An 18,035-nucleotide genomic window follows, 5' to 3' on the forward strand; every position below is an offset into this window, starting at 1 on the left:
TTTTATTTAATTATTTAAAAAAGATAAATAAATAAAAACAATAACCTATTTTCAACCTACCTGAGTTGCAGTTGGACGGTACAGTAATCGATGTTTATAAATACGCTGACAAATAATGCCAGCTAACATTACCAACATAATAATAGCAACTCCAATTGATCCCAAAATAATCACATATGGTGGTGTCAGGAACTGATCCACAATTAATTCTGTTCTACTTATTATTTCGGTGGTAGTAGTTGAATTATCTAGAATAACAATAAATTTATCAATTAAAAACACAATAAATAAATATAATATATGAAGTAATTGTAACAAAAAAAAAGCATAATTAAGAGGTAATAACAGGTATCAATTGCAAAGTGTTCTTTGTGTTGGAATAAAATAAATTTCATAAATTGAAAAATAAAAACTGACCAGAAACATTACAAAATACGTACAATAAACAACTACAAAAATAATCAACTAACCAATAAAGTTACTGGATGTTAAAAAAATAGTACACAACTGGATATAACCTACAAATATCAATGACAGAAGTTAAATAACATACCACAAACTGGTACATCACAATGCTGCCAGCGAACATCTGGATCAACGGTATAACACCATGGAGTGGGTTCTTCGCCGCCAGCATTACGACAGTAATTTTCTGCATTTTGAACTTCAGGGAAGACATCAGGTGGCCTGTCGTGCGAGTGTGGTTTATTAGTATCCCATCTTTGGCACGCTAGTCCATGTTTTGTAACATTGACAGTGCCCATGTAGAATCGTCCTCTTCCCTTAATACAATCATCTGAAATTAAGTTAATTTTTTATTAAAAAAGACATACTCAAACTTGCATGATGGAAACCAAGGAAAAACACACATCTGATTGAATACATTCATTACTAATCACAGTAATCAACTGTTTTTTTTTTTTCAACAGAAATAAACTAAAAAAAATAGTGTAATGTAAACATTACACTGTACCTTCACTTTACTTTCTGTCCTTTACAGAGAGAGTATACTTCTTGCATTTTTCTTAAACACATTAAAGTGTACTACAGAAAAATATGCATCTACCTTATTAGCATAATGGAAGAGTGATAAGAATAAAAAAAAATTTAATTTGCTTTTACAAATAATTTTCCCGATGTGTCTACCATTATAAAGACTGTTAATATTATTTTAAATAAAATATTTGAACAAACTGGTTTGTTACTAATCTACCTTCTTCTGGAAAATCATAAACAGCAGTAAATTAAAAAAAAACTACAACTGATAGTGAAGTATTTGTAAAAAGCCCAACTAACTTGACCAGAAAAGATTTACAATTTGAAATAAGTGTTATAATTACCATAAAATTCTACATAAGGTAAATTTAATAAAATAAAAAATACAGCTTTTACAAACTCTTAGATGACACAATAATAACTGAAATTTTATGAATACATTGTAATTTAATTAATTCATGAATAATAAGATGATTTCATAAAGCAGATGTTCCAACTGTTGAGGCATAAGAATTGGATAGGTAAGTAGACGAGCTGCAACCATTATACTCACTGAACTACTAGTAATTCTCATTAAAAAATCATTCAGAATGAAATTTTCGAGGTGTTACAGTATTGAGTAGTATTTGGCACAATAGAATAATAGGTTTTTTTTTCAACAGTACACAGAAATGATGTAAGACATAACAGTTTATCTGAAGTGACAAAATAATGGGTGTTTCAAAAAGAACATAACCCCTTTGTTTGATGAAGTGAATTTATTACAAAAATATTAACGTTACTAAAATACTTATACAACAATATACAAATTATCTTCAATTACTTTACAATATATGTTCAAAATGATTACCTGTGATCTCGATGCAGGTTCAAACACGTTTAACATCTGCAACCACTTTTCATAATGTTTGCTCAGTAATTTTTGAAATCTCACTTTCAAAATTAGCCTTCAATTTGCCAAGTGTATGAGGACTGTTTTTAAAAAATACACTTTTTAAATACCCCCAAAGAAAAAATTCTGCTAGTGTAAGATCTTTATTTATTTTTTTATTTTTCCTGTTTATCTTCTGGTAATTACCTTTCAGATAATATTTCAGAGAATGAATGAGGATGATATGTATGAGTGTAAATGAAGTGTAGTCTTGTACAGTCTCAGTTCAACCATTCCTCAGATGTGTGGTTAACTGAAACCCAACCACCAAAGAACACTGGTATCCACGATCTAGTATTCAAATTCGTGTAAAAATAACTGACTTTACTAGGACTTGAACGCTGGAACTCTTGACTTCCAAATCAGCTGATTTGTTAAGACGCATTCACCACTAGACCAACCCTGATGGTTGCTAGTGTAAGATCTGGAGATCTTGGAGGCCACAACCCTTTTGATATCAAATGATGTCAAAAAATTCCCAAAACACACCTAACGTTTCATTAGCAGTATGACACATTGTAATCGTGCTGAAATTAACATTCTTGTCCATGTAAATCTAACATGGCAATAAACTGTTTGATTAAGCTGTGATAAACCACACTATCTACAGAATTGTCAAAAAATAAAAGCCCTATTACACAATGCTGGGTGATTGTACACTAAACACCAATTTTACGTGCATGCAATGGTCATTCATAAAACATGTGAGAATTTTCTGTGCTCCATATTCAGCAGATTTGGCTGTTAGTGTAACCATCCAAGTGAAACCATGCCTCATTGCTGAAATAAACACGATCCATAATTTCAATACTGCTGTCAACAAGAGAATAATGAAACCAACGAAAATACTGTAAACATTTTCCGTGGTGTACTTTCAGTTCTTGAACGACACCGATGTAACAAGCATGTGATCCTAATTTTTTAGTAGCCCTGAAAGGAAATTTTATCTGAAACTCATCTTTTACTCATTCATAAGATTTATATGCGCAACAAGTCTCAATAATAAACACACATTTATCCTTGAAAAATGACATAGTTAACACAATAAAGATGAATTTATACTGATATAGCACTAGTGCATAAGGACATTTCAACTGTTACAAGCTGCTAACCTTCAGTACAGTGTTGCCTACTGACATGTAGGGAGAAATAAAGTTTACCTATGTGTGACTTCTACCTTCCTAATCTAAGCGTTGTGTCCTTTTTCATACATCCATTAGTTCTCATTTTGAAAATGTATCTTACATGGATACCACATATTAGTTTGAATGCAATAAATTTCTTTGACATTATTTTTCCAAAATGCACTAGTCGAGAGATCTTGAACTTATACTAAGGGAATCTTCCAAAATATATAGACCATAGGTTATTATCAACTATAAACTTTAATAGAATAAGCTTTCAAAACATACTGTTCCAGACTATGTAAGGAGATCATAATTACGGATGTTTAAATTTAGAACATGTAATAAAAATATTTAGAAATGTAAGTAAATTTTTTTACTAATGTAATTAATCACTATTTAATGAAAATACCTTTCTTTTTAAACTTCAATCAAGACTGATATCCCCCAACATATGAATATATAAAACACCTAACATGTAAAACCCCAACATATAAAATACCTAAACAGTCTAATAAAATAGAAATTATAAGTTAGAAATACGTCGTTCAGTCCTTACACCATCTTCAGTCTTGATTTTTAATTAAAAAATACATATAAAAAATCATAAATAACTGATTAGAAAAACTTTAAAGTTAAAACAACCAATTATAAATACAAATAAAACATAAGTAACACAGGTTATTAATTTATTAAGCATATGCATTAAATAAAATTATTTTACTCTTAATAAATGTAAACCGAAAAAAGATTAACTGAAAGATGTTACAATATAAAACCTGTTACAAAATGAGGATCACATTTTGTAACATAGTTTTTGAAATCTGCCTTCAAAATACATAAAATTCACAAAAGAATTATAAGATATGTTGAAGTAATATATATATATATATATATACATACGTACATACAACAATCCACAATGTAATCATAACCACATTTTTCTGAAGAAACTACATCCTCTCATAAAAAAAGAACAATAGAATCTGGCAATAAAATAAATTTTATGGGCATATGAATAACAAGAAAGAATAATGAAATAAATATTAACTTTTATAAAAAAAGAATATTACCAGTTACAACAAGTATTACATATAACATCCATATCAACAAAAAAAATAGCTTTCATAGAACATTTTATTAATCAATGATAAAAAGATATTAAACAATGAACTACATAATTAGTTTTAAATATATTATACTTAAAGCATTAAACAAATTAAAAGTGTTAAACAAGCATAACATTGTTAACAAAATAAAGTTTAACAAAAAAATAGTAATTTTAATAATGTTTCAACACCAATAAATAATAACAATGAATAAAATAATAAAACATATAAAACTTAGCATATAATAAAAACCACAACCAATAAATTGCAGAAATACTACAAACAATTTATAAGTGAATAACAAGCTACCCAAAAAATAGCAACATAAAATTACAAATACATAAAAAAAAATAATAATAATAATTAAAAAAGAAGTCTGAAGAACAACTGAGTGTATCAAAATATTTAAGCTATCATTCACAAATTATGTTTCAAAAGAGAATCATATATGTAAAAACTTTAAAGATAATGTGGTAACTTCTAAAACAGCGGTAAAAAAATAAAGCTTTTTTGCATATAAAAGATGGGAAAGATGTATTTATATGCTTAAAAATTCAAATTTATGGAAAACATTATAAATGAATAACTGCAAACTGAACAGCAATAAGATATAATGTTTTAAAGTTTTAATGTTTGTAATTTTTAAAGCTATTTTAAATGTTTTAATTTTACTTTCTCTTTTACCATTTCTGATGATGAAGGACACCTTTCAAAAGTGTTTAGATAACTGACAAACCTAAACAATAGCAGTCAAAAGATAAAAATGAGCAGATATTTATTTTTTGTAAATAAAATAAAAAATAGTTCAGATCTTTAATTATTACTGATAAGGTAATAATATGAATCAATATAAGAAATAAAGTTAAAATAATAAAATTAAAAAGAAAATATTTTTTTTAACTGATAAAATTAAAAAAAAAAATATTTCTTTGATATAATTAAAAAAATTATATCAATAATTTATTTTAATCATTAATAGGTATGAGTCTATTTGCAGAAGCAGACTCATATCTACTAGAAATAATTACAGTAAGTAGATTTACTATTCTCTGGTCCTTTATTTATTTGTTTTTTTATACCGAACATTATCATTACTGTACCAATAATCATTTTAAATCAAATCTATTTTTTAAAGGAAGTCACATTTAAAAATCAAGAATAAAGATACTACAAGAGCAAAAGACAAAATTTACCAACTGTGAAATCCATTTTATTTTTAGGCAATACTGATAAATTTTTTTTTTAACTTAATATTTAATAAAATGGATATTCACGCGTGCGTGCACACACACACACACACATACAAAGTGTGCATCAAGACCAGTAACTTACAAAAAAAAAAAAAAGTATATACGAATTTTTTTTACAAAAATAACAAAGTAAGTAATTAAAACAACTTACACGTGACCTCTTCTTCAATTTTGTCAGTAAGATGTGCATGTGAACAAACTCTCTTTTCAGGTAATAATCTTGGCAATGCAGTACAATTTGGTAATTCAAAGTGTCCCCTAGATTTTTTATATATACCTTTCTTTTTGTCACTCTCTATAACAGCCCAATCATTATAACAAAACAGATCACGAACTGCTATACAATCTTCATAACATAAGGGAAGCCCAACAACATCTTCATCTTGGTTTAGGCATTGAGGAAATGCATATGTACAAAGAAGACGCTATAAATAAAAAAATATATATTTCAGTACCACATCCATGCCCTAACATTAAATATTACTAAAAATAATCTCATATTCCCATACTATAACAACATTGAGATAAAAAAATCTTTAAACAGGTAAACAGTGGTGAGAGACAGCATTCAGCCATACATCGCCTAATGTATCATAACAGCCATTATTCTCTTACTATTTTGGTTCTACAGGTATTACTGTAGCACAATTTTTTATTTCAGTTATTATCATATGCAATGAACTGGTAAGCACTGAACTGATGAAATTCAGTATTACTCTGAATGATTTCCAACTCATTTGATTTTAGACTTTTCTTAATAATCTTACATAAAGCAGGTTACTATTTTTATCAGTCAAACTGTAAGGTATAAAAAAAATAAGAAAGATTTTAAAGAAATTATGGGTTTACATAGATAATGTAAGAGTTTACAAGGACAACTTAATTTTATACTTTGTATATTATTAGTTAGTTTTACATTTGCAACTGTGTTTCAGTTTGAGGAGGCAATTAAGCATATAATGGAATTTGTTTTAGTATCTACACTCATTATGATCATAATAGCAAATTAGAAATCATGAAATAATACTGCAACAAAATATTTTCAATCAATACATGTTTTCCTAGTTTTAAAAAGATCACTAACATTATGCATACATGTATACAGCTTGTCCAAGCCGAATTGGCACAGATCTGATGAACAGCATAGCTGTGTATCTTGCTATCTAACGAGCACGGGTTTATAATACTATTCAATTAAAAACAGTATGTATACAGTACAACTATTTTTTATTCCAATCAATAAACAAATTCACGTCTTATATTTATTATTTAATCCTGAGTTTATATATTATTAAATTAATAATTTATTTCTTTATTAGTAAAGTAGATATATGAAATATTATGCAGGCTAATCGACTGTTACTGATTAGTGTTTAGGCCAAAGTATATTTATTTAGAGTTTTATAACTGTATATAATATCCAAGCCAAACAACCACAAGATTGAGGTCTACTGTTTATGTTACGCTGTTCGCCCTTTGTTCTGGGAGTGGCAAACAACCACACGCTAGCCTAAGCAATGAGTCATACATAAGCAAAATTTCTTTATTTAGGTTTGTTAACCAAACGATATGTCATTCTAAACATTCAAATGAAACGTTAAATCTCTACTTATACGAACCGTTCCTGATTCATTCAAAGACTAACTTGTTTTTGTAAATGATTCTGTTCTAATTTATACTGTACTTGCAGTTGCATATATATATATATATATATTTATATTAGAAATTAAATTATTACAAACAATAACATGAATCATATGATTTTTGGCGGGCAGTTATGTTAAGACTCAACTTTCTCAAGTTATAAATTTTCACTCTTTTGTAACTCTTATTTAATGAATTTTTTTAATACGGTTGGTCAATTTAATACCAATTAATTAAAGACTCCACATGTATTAAAACTGTCCAGTTAATTGCGTGTGTCCAAAGAGTACGGTAATTGTTCAATTAAAGCATTCTCTGAGTTTCAATTCTTGAAAGTAGTTGAAGTCTTAAGTGAAATTTTAAAAGTAATTTATTCACATTAAATTAGTATATTTTTGTCGGGTCTATTCTTATGGTAAGGAACTGATTTTATCATTTTGCATATTATGTCTAATTTACGTGGAAAAGACATTCACCACCAAGGGAAAGAAATTACACACAATGTTTTTAATTACATGACAAGAGAAGCTGCAGTTGGAATGTTTGTTAATGACCCCAAAAAAGATGTAGAACATTTTGCGTGTGTCACAGGAGTCTCAAAAAGAACAGTTTATAGAATTGCTGGTGAGATAGCTTCAGAAAAAATTCAGTTCTCCTTGCAAAGGAATAAAATGCAAAAAGAAAGTGACAAATCCTGATAGTTTTGATCAGAATGCTATATGACATAAAGTGTTAAAACTTTAGTTGACCAAAGGCTTCTCTAAGGAAACTTACCACAAAACTAAAAAGTGACGGGGTATTTAATGGGCAAAAGTGTAGCTTACAGACACTTATGTTAAGCATGGAATTCAAATGGAAGAAAATCAGAAATAACGGGGCAATTCTTAACAAAAAACATTCAGTATAAATGGTTTTTGTATTTGAATAAAGTTGAAGAATACAGAGTTGAAGGAAGACCAATCATCTAAGTTGATGAGTCTTGCAGTTTAAGTTCTCTTTGCCAACATTTCTGTTGGCAACCTTCAAATGTGTCTCAGTGTTTTGCTATGCCAATTTCAAAAGGAGAAAGGTTAATAATTCTCCACGTCAGTGGTGAAATGGGATTTGTTCCCAACTGCTTAAGTATGGAAAGCCAAATCTTCCTCAGGTGATTATTATTCTAGTGCAACATGTTTTTAAAGTGGATAAGAGAAAAATGGATGCCTAACTTTCCAATAAACAGTGACATTATTTTACATAATGCTTCTTACCACAATGCTGAAGAAAGCCAAGCACCGAATTCAGCATCAACAAAAAAATCAATGATTGACTGGCTGCGGACTAACAGCTTATAATTCCATGAAAATTTGACAAAAGTCTAGTTGTATGAGACAATTAAAAAAAATAAAGATCATCTGAAAACAAAGAAGATAGATAAGATATTGGAGAAAGGCGGATTCCCTGTTTTAAACCTACCCATATCATCCCAATTTGAATCACATCGAGATGATATAGGCACGGGTGAAGAACCGTATTGCAGCTGCAAATGTACAATTTATGACAGCTGCAATACTGGAAATTTGTCATAAACGTTTACAGAACTCCCAGTCAAGGACTGGATAAAATGTTGCGAACATGTTAAAAAAAATGAAGATGAGTATCGCAAGCTCCAAAGACCTCTAGAACAAATTGAATGTGTCATCATCAATTTGGGAAGCAAGAGTTCATCAGAATCATCAAAAGAAAATGAAAACATGCAGTAGAGAGTGAAGTGGTCTCTCTCTCTCTCTCTCTATATATATATATATATATTTGGCAACTTTGTAATTTTTTACTGTAGTTATTTGTATTATGCTAGTGCTAGTTACAAAATTCATAACAAAATACATTATAATATAAAGTGTAAAAGTTCTACTGAAAAAAGGATTGTCAAGCTAGTAAAAACAATCATAAAAACAAGAAATAGCTACATTTCAAGGTAATAATTATATATATTTTTTTTTAACTTTAAGCTTTTAAAAATAAATTAGATAAATATTTATGTATTGTTTTATTCGGTTAGGAATTTATTTATTTATTTATATAAATATAAAACTAAAAATAATTTAAAAATTTATGATGTGAATTTGTTTATTGATTGGAACAGACATTAGTATAAAAAATACTAAAAAAAAACCATAGATTTGGTTTGGACAAGCTATACCTACATTCAAATAATAAGCATTAAAGCATTACACTTTATGCCAAGTATCACTGCCAAGACAGTTACCAATGTTTGTTTGACTACCTAATTAATTAAAATTAAATTACAAAGAACACGAAACAAGGACAATGAAACTTAATGATTACTACATGTACAGTGTACACCTTCACTTAACTACATGTTGTATGCCAAGCATTACTGCTGATGCCCAATGCTGAATACAGTCCAAACTATACTGCGGTCATAATCCTGTAAATAATTCTGATGTCAGCAAAGTTTGTTTCTTTTAAACAGGCTTACAAATACCATCATACAATAATTGAAAATTCTTCTAAAAAATGACATTACAAATCCAAATAAAGAAAATTGAAATATATGATTCTTTTGAAAAAAAAAGAAAACCAAAAATGACTCAAACTCAACGACAGAGATATACAAGAAAAAAAAGGTACAAAAAATCGTGGAATATCATTTAAATTACAGGTTCCTCTAAAAAGATTTAAAAACCGCCAGATCTATTAAATTTCAATTATAAAAAATATACTACCTTAGAAAAAAATTACTAATTAAGAATAACAGGGTATCTAATCCTGGTTTAAACTCAAACTTACATAGAAAAAAAAAAATTTATTATATAAATTTCACCTAAATACAAAATATTAAAACTAAATAAGACTAAATTCTAAAAAAATTAACTTGAACCTGAGGAATAACCGCAAATGCTGGCACAACATTTTTTGGTTCTAAAAAATATAACTTAAATTAAAAAATTAAATTAAAAAACCTTAACACTGAAAATAAAAATAAACCATTAAGGATATTTAACCTAACAAAAATTTACATGCGTTATAAATTTAAAGCCAAATTTTAAAACAAAAATCAAATTTTTTTTAAAATAATATTTTAAAGGAACCTTAAATGAAATTTTACAAACAAAAAACCAAATAAATTACATTTAAAAAAGGATCTTCTCCCCTGTAAAAACATAACTTCAAGCTACCCCTAACTGAAGTTAAATTAATTATAGCTTAAAACAGTTAATAAAATCATAAGCTAATAATTTAAATGAAAATATTAGATAAAGCTACCCCTAACATTACCTAATTGAAATAAGAAACAGTAATTAAATTAATAAAAAGTGAACTTAAAAGTTGATATTCAAAGCCACAAAAATATTAGATAAAGCTACCCCTAACATTACCTAATTGAAATAAGAAACAGTAATTAAATTAATAAAAAGTGAACTTAAAAGTTGATATTCAAAGCCACAAAAATATTAGATAAAGCTACCCCTAACATTACCTAATTGAAATAAGAAACAGTAATTAAATTAATAAAAAGTGAACTTAAAAGTTGATATTCAAAGCCACAAAAATATTAGATAAAGCTACCCCTAACATTACCTAATTGAAATAAGAAACAGTAATTAAATTAATAAAAAGTGAACTTAAAAGTTGATATTCAAAGCCACAAAAATATTAGATAAAGCTACCCCTAACATTACCTAATTGAAATAAGAAACAGTAATTAAATTAATAAAAAGTGAACTTAAAAGTTGATATTCAAAGCCACAAAAATATTAGATAAAGCTACCCCTAACATTACCTAATTGAAATAAGAAACAGTAATTAAATTAATAAAAAGTGAACTTAAAAGTTGATATTCAAAGCCACAAAAATATTAGATAAAGCTACCCCTAACATTATCACAACCTTTTACAAAAATGGTTTAAATATAAAAACGAATGTAAAAATTTTCATTCAAAAGTCACACAAACATAAATAATTAAACTAAATGTCATAATTTTTTTACAAAAAAAAAAATGACGGTTCTAAGTACTTAAAAATGAACTTAAACAGAAAATGATATTGATATTACTAACAAAAAGTATTATAATAATAAATTTGTTTTTAAAAGACCAAAATAAATATTTAAATAAAACATATGTAATTATCTTATTAAACTAAACCTCAAATTTAAATTTAGACCATGAGGTTTTTTTTTTTTTTTTTTTTTTTAATAATTATATATTTTTATATATACTTATTATAATATAATTATATTCCTTAGGTTTTTTAAACTTTAAAATTTATTAAAATGAATAAAATTATTTTTAATAAAATCATATTTAATTTAATTAAAGGTTGTTTTTAATTAAATCCTTATAAACTAATTATTTAATTAAAAATAAGAATTATTTTTATTAAATATCTAATTGATGCATTTAATTAAATAATTTATTTTAGATGATTATCTTTACAAAAACTATTTTACATTTAATTAAAAATCTATATTATATTAAGATTCTTAATTGAATATAAGAGGTTATTTATTATATAATAAATTTTTTAATTTATATAACTCTTATATATTAAAATATTATATTTTATAAGATTAAATATTAAAGGGAGAAATAGATATATTTAAATAAATATATTACTATATATAATATATATATTATAATATAATTATCTTTTTTCTTTTTTGTAATATAATAATTAATCAATTGAATGATATAATATAAATATCTTATTATAACAAAAAAATTTTTGTTGAAAATTTAAACTTAAAAATCAAAAATTACAAAAAATTGCAAAAAATTGCAAAAAATTGCAAAAAATTGCAAAAAAATCGCAAAAAATTGCAAAAAATTGCAAAAAATTGCAAAAAAATTGCAAAAAAATTGCAAAAAAATTGCAAAAAATTGCAAAAAATTGCAAAAAAATTGCAAAAAATTGCAAAAAAATTGCAAAAAATTGCAAAAAATTGCAAAAAAAATTGCAAAAAATTGCAAAAAATTGCAAAAAATTGCAAAAAATTGCAAAAAAATTGCAAAAATTGCAAAAAAATTGCAAAAAAATTGCAAAAAATTGCAAAAAATTGCAAAAAAATTGCAAAAAATTGCAAAAAATTGCAAAAAATTGCAAAAAAAATTAAAGAAATCCAAATAAGCAAATAATGTACCGTAAAAAAAAAAATGACAGATAAAAAAAAAAAAGGAAAAAAAACAATGGATTTTCATACTTAAGCAAGATGCCTGATTAAAGGATTACTTTGATGAAGTAAATAAAGTGAAACCTCACTCATGCTAAATTGTAAAATCCAGAATTAAACTGAAACTAAAGAAATCAAAATTCTTAATGCATCACACATCCTTTTACAAAAAGATAAGCTAAATTAAGCTTATGGGTTCATACCCCATCGATGAATAAATTCTCTTTTTAATTAAAATAAATTTATCAAAAATAATATTTATCATAACGATAACCATAAGAATTATAATAACAATATCCTCCAACAGAATAATATTCTCATGAATATCTATAGAAATTAATTTAATTTCTTTTCTACCCCTTTTAAAAAAAAGAAATAAAATAAATGAACAATCTATAAAATATTTAATTATTCAAAGAATATCCTCATCAATTATAATAACCTCAATAATTATTAACGCTATCATTAATTGCCCCATTAATGAAAGAATTTTAATAATAATGAGAATTTTAATAAAAATAGGTATAATCCCATTTCACCTATGAGTACCAAGAATCATACAAATAATAAGATGAGAAATGTGTATAATAATAATAACTATACAAAAAATAATCCCCACAATTATTGCAACCCAAATAACCAGAATTAAACTAATAATAATATCAATAATTATATCAATAATTATGGCACCAATCTCAGGAATAAAACAAACATCACTTAAAAAATTAATAGCATACTCATCAATCTCAAATTCACCAGTAATAATTTTTTCATTAATGATTTCAAAACAACAATTTATTTTTCTATTAATTATATACACTACAATCAACTTAACTATAATAAACACATTTAAAAAAAATAACATCAATTTTTTAAACCAAATCAATAATCAAACAAATTTAACAAAAATATCTCTAATAATCTCATCATTATCAATAAGAGGTATACCTCCAACTTTAGGATTTTTAATAAAATGAATAATTATGAAATCAACAATTTGTATAACACCAATAATCCCACTCATTATATTAATTTCATCAATTTTATCAACATTCATATACCTAAATATAATAATCCCTACAATAACCAAATCAAATAAATTAAAAATAATTTTAACTGAAGCTAAATAGAAGCTATTCACTGTTAATGAAAAAATTGATTATATCCAGTTAAAAGAATAAAAAGAAAAGGAGCCGCTAACTACCTTTCAAGTGTATTCACTTTATTCTTATTTATATAGTTTAAAAAAAACAATACACTTTCAATGTATAAATAAATAAATTTTATAAATGTCTAGAGAAAAAATTCATAATAACAATTTCAATGTTAGGCTTTTAATTAAGCTATCTAAACAAAAAAAAAAAAAAAAAAAAAAAAAAAAAAAAAAAAAAAAAAAATAAAACTTAAGAATATTTAAAGTAAACCTATCAAAAAAAAAACCTAACCATCGAAAAAATCCAACTAAACCACCTGAAACAAAATATTCCATCCAACCAGAATCAACTAATCTATAACTAAAATAACAAAAACTAAAAAAACGATTTAAAAAAAAACCTGAAGAATAAAATCTTAAAAATCATATAGAACTAAAAAAATAAAAATAAATTAAACCAAAATAAAAATATAAAAAACTTAAAACATCATAAACCAAAAAAAAAAAAAAAAAAAAAAATAATAAAGGAATTAACTTAAAATCAAAAGACAAAACAAAAAAAAAATCATCCTCAAATAATCAAAATATAAAAGAACCAACAAATAAACAAGAAAAATATAAAAAAAGAAGAGAAATATTTATAAAAAAACTGTAGCAAAAATTAATATAAGGAAAAAAAAAAGAATTAGAAGAAAATAAATAATAAATTAAACGCAAACTATAAATAAAAGTAACACCAACAAAAAAAAAAAAAAAAAAAAAAAAAAAATTCTATAATTAAACAAAAAAAAAAACTCTAAAATAAAATCCTTAGAGTAAAATCCAGAAAAAAAAGGAAACCCACATAAACAAATTAAAGAAACAAAAAATGCTGAACTTACATAAGGACATTGCTTTACCAATCCACCTATAAATCGAATATCTTGACTTCCTAAAAAACAATGAATAAAAATTCCAGAACACAAAAAAAGTAAAGACTTAAACAAAGCATGAATCAACAAATGAATAAAACAAAGAGTTAAAGAACCCAAAGAAAGAGTAAAAAATATAAATCCTAACTGTCTAAGAGTAGAAAAAGCAATAATCTTTTTTAAATCATTTTCTAAACAAGCAGCAAATCCAGATAAAACTATGGTAATCAAAGAAATAACTATTAAAAAATAAGTATCACAAAATAAAATAAAATAATTAAAACGAATAATTAAATAAACACCAGAAGTTACTAAAGTAGAAGAATGAACTAAAGAAGAAACAGGAGTAGGAGCTGCTATGGCCGAAGGTAACCAAACACAAAACGGAAACTGAGCACTTTTAGTAAAAGAAGCAAATAAAACTAAATAAACCAAAATAATAAAATCATTATTAAAAAAATTAATATAAAAAATATAATGAAAGGAACCAAAATTTATAAATAAACCCAAACACAAAATTAAAAATACATCTCCAACACGATTTATTAACAAAGTAATAAGACCAGAATACAAAGAAACTCTATTTTGATAATAAATAACTAAACAATAAGAAACCAGTCCCAAACCATCTCAACCCAACAATAAACAAATAAAATCAGGTATTAAAATAAAAAAAACCATACTTAAAATAAATATAAAAACCAGATAGTAAAAACGAATTAAATTTAAGTCACCCTTCATATAACCTAAACTATAAAATAAAACACAACCTCTAATTAAAAATACAAAAGACATAAAAAAACAAGAAATTCAATCAAAAAAAAAAATCAAACTTATAGAAAAAGAATTAAAAAAAAAAAATAATCACTCAAAAAAAAAAACAAGATTATACTCAACCAAAAAAAAAAAAAAAAAAAAAAAAAAAAAAAAAAAAAAAAAAAAAAAGATTGTAGCAGAAAAACATAGCCTATCCTCAAAAAGATCTTTGACATCACAAATCAAAATTTTTAATTAAAATAAATAAGCAAAATAAAAAAAAAAAATAAGTCAAACATTATATAAAAGATGGGAAAACAATGAAGAAGAAGAATATAAAATTCACGAACACAACAAGAATTAATTAAAATTAAATCACCAGAATATAAACCATGCTGAGTTAAAGAAAAAATTATCACTCTATAACAAGCAGAAAAAAATAAAATAAACATCAAAAAAATAACTGAAAAAAATCTTCATCTCAAAATAGAAATAATTAAACAAATTTCAGAAAATAAATTCAATCTAGGAGGACAAGATATATTCATAACACAAAACAAAAATCAAAAGAAACTAAGTGAAGGTAAATAATTAAGTAAACCCTTAACAATAAAGAATCTTCGGCTTCCTAACCGATCATAAATAATACCAATTAAAAAAAAAAGACCAGATGAAACAAAGGCATGAGCAACTATAAAAGATAATGAACCAACAAACCCAAGACCAGATATAGTAAATAATCCACAAATAACCAAACTTATATGACAAACAGAAGAATAAGCAACAAGCACCTTTAAATCTCTTTGAACTATACAGAATATTCTTACAAAAAAACATCCAAATAAACAAATACTAACAAAAAAATAACCATAATTAAATAAAAAATAATAAATATAACTTAAACAACGAATAAAACCATAACCACCAAGCTTTAATATTACACCAGCTAAAATTATAGAACCCGAAGTAGGTGCCTCAACATGAGCCCTGGGCAACCACAAGTGAAATCCAAATAAAGGAAACTTAATCAAAAAGGAGAATAAAATAATAAACATTAAATAATTATTCAGCAAAAAATCAAAAAATAAATAATTAAAATAACCATAAAAACTATTCAAATAAAAAATTCTAAATAAAAAAGGAAAAGAACCAAAAAGAGTATAAAAAATTAAAAAAAATCCCGCACTTAAACGTTCAGGCTGATAACCTCACCCAAAAATTAATAAAAATAAAGGAATCAATCTACACTCAAAGAAAAAATAAAAATAAAAAAAATCAATAACAATAAAATCCAAAAACAAAAAAAATAATAAAAAATGAAAACAAAAAATATAAATCTTAGACAACAAATCAAAATAATAATGTAAATAAACAGATAATAAAACAACAATAAAAATTCAAATTCTCAAGCAACAAAAAATATATGAAATCCTATCAATTATAAAAAAATAAGAAATAGAAACAAAAAAATCAAAAAAAAAAACAAGATTATACTCAAACAAATTGTTTTATTCATTTGTTGATTCATGCTTTGTTTAAGTCTTTACTTTTTTTGTGTTCTGGAATTTTTATTCATTGTTTTTTAGGAAGTCAAGATATTCGATTTATAGGTGGATTGGTAAAGCAATGTCCTTATGTAAGTTCAGCATTTTTTGTTTCTTTAATTTGTTTATGTGGGTTTCCTTTTTTTTCTGGATTTTACTCTAAGGATTTTATTTTAGAGTTTTTTTTTTTGTTTAATTATAGAATTTTTTTTTTTTTTTTTTTTTTTTTTTTTGTTGGTGTTACTTTTATTTATAGTTTGCGTTTAATTTATTATTTATTTTCTTCTAATTCTTTTTTTTTTCCTTATATTAATTTTTGCTACACTGACATACACTGACATACACTGACATAAACAGCATAGTTAAAATTTAGTTAGATGCTACAATTAGAAACATAGTTAGAATTCTTTATTTATTCAGAAGTCATGAATAATATATTCTTAAATCTTTAAAGGACTGGTGGAATGCAAGTAACAGTTGATGAAGTACCTGTATAGAATACTGTTGTGTACATTTGTTTTCAAATTTTACTGTTTATACTACCGCCATGGTAGTGAGGCCAGAAGAATTTTTTCTTCTGGTACACCAGAAGAAATTGGTTTTAAAATTAACTACTTTACATGGATATGCTAAACTAAACACCAACAATTACAATGAAGAAAATTTTGTTAGCATGTGAAAGTTTAAAAAGAATTGGTTTGTGCAGATCATCCCCTACTGTAAAAAATTAACAATAGATACCCACAGGTATAAGCCATGAATTTAAATGGCTAACTTTTAGTAATAAAACACACAATAATACACCTGTCTATTCAGCTGAAGCTTTTTGCTTTTATTAACAATTTTGAAAAATTTGCTAGATTAACAAAGTTAATTTATTAAAAAAACAAAGTTAACATAAAAAAGTATAAGTTGAATAAAAAGATTTACGTTATAGTTACTATTACACTAAAGGGCATATAAATTAAAACCAGGTTTATCACATACAAAACAAACAAAAGTGGGATTGTAATCAATGACTATATGTGCACAGTTGATCACAGCACAATACAAAAATATATCACAGTTTAATATGATAAATACAGATATATTAAAAGTAGTATCTTTCAGTGAATCATATAAAAAAGTATTTTATCTAAAAATAACTCACTTCTGCAGCACTACGACAAGGTTCTTTCAATGTTTCAATTACTTCTTCCCAAAGGTCTTTTACAATTTGTTCATTTAAGCCTCCATGCTGACTTTCAACTGATGTATTAAACCAAACAAAGCTTCCATTCAAGTAATTTTTACAAGCTTTGTTACTGTAGGGAGCACAATGATGTTGTGGCGGTTTCCGACCCCTTTCATCTGAAATAAATCCAAAAATATTCTTTTAGTTTTTTGAAAATCTCTCACTTTTAATATTTATTACACTTCAAGTATCTGCTCTGTTTTTTTT

The 18,035-nt window shown here is 25.2% G+C and overlaps 1 protein-coding gene across 1 annotated transcript in view; it reads right to left on the bottom strand.

The window, feature by feature from the left end:
- Nrk (Neurospecific receptor kinase) overlaps window positions 1-18,035 on the bottom strand; it is a 51,453-nt gene that overhangs the window by 12,848 nt on the left and 20,570 nt on the right. Inside the window, exons 3-6 of the mRNA XM_075363018.1 lie at window positions 17,745-17,944; window positions 5,562-5,835; window positions 554-796; window positions 61-248 (exon numbers count right to left, since the gene is read on the bottom strand). Of these exons, the coding sequence (XP_075219133.1) occupies window positions 61-248; window positions 554-796; window positions 5,562-5,835; window positions 17,745-17,944 (905 nt within the window). The remainder of the gene's footprint in view (window positions 1-60; window positions 249-553; window positions 797-5,561; window positions 5,836-17,744; window positions 17,945-18,035) is intronic.

Source organism: Lycorma delicatula, chromosome 4, assembly GCF_047948215.1.
Source record: "Lycorma delicatula isolate Av1 chromosome 4, ASM4794821v1, whole genome shotgun sequence".
Classification (NCBI taxonomy): Eukaryota; Metazoa; Arthropoda; class Insecta; order Hemiptera; family Fulgoridae; genus Lycorma; species Lycorma delicatula.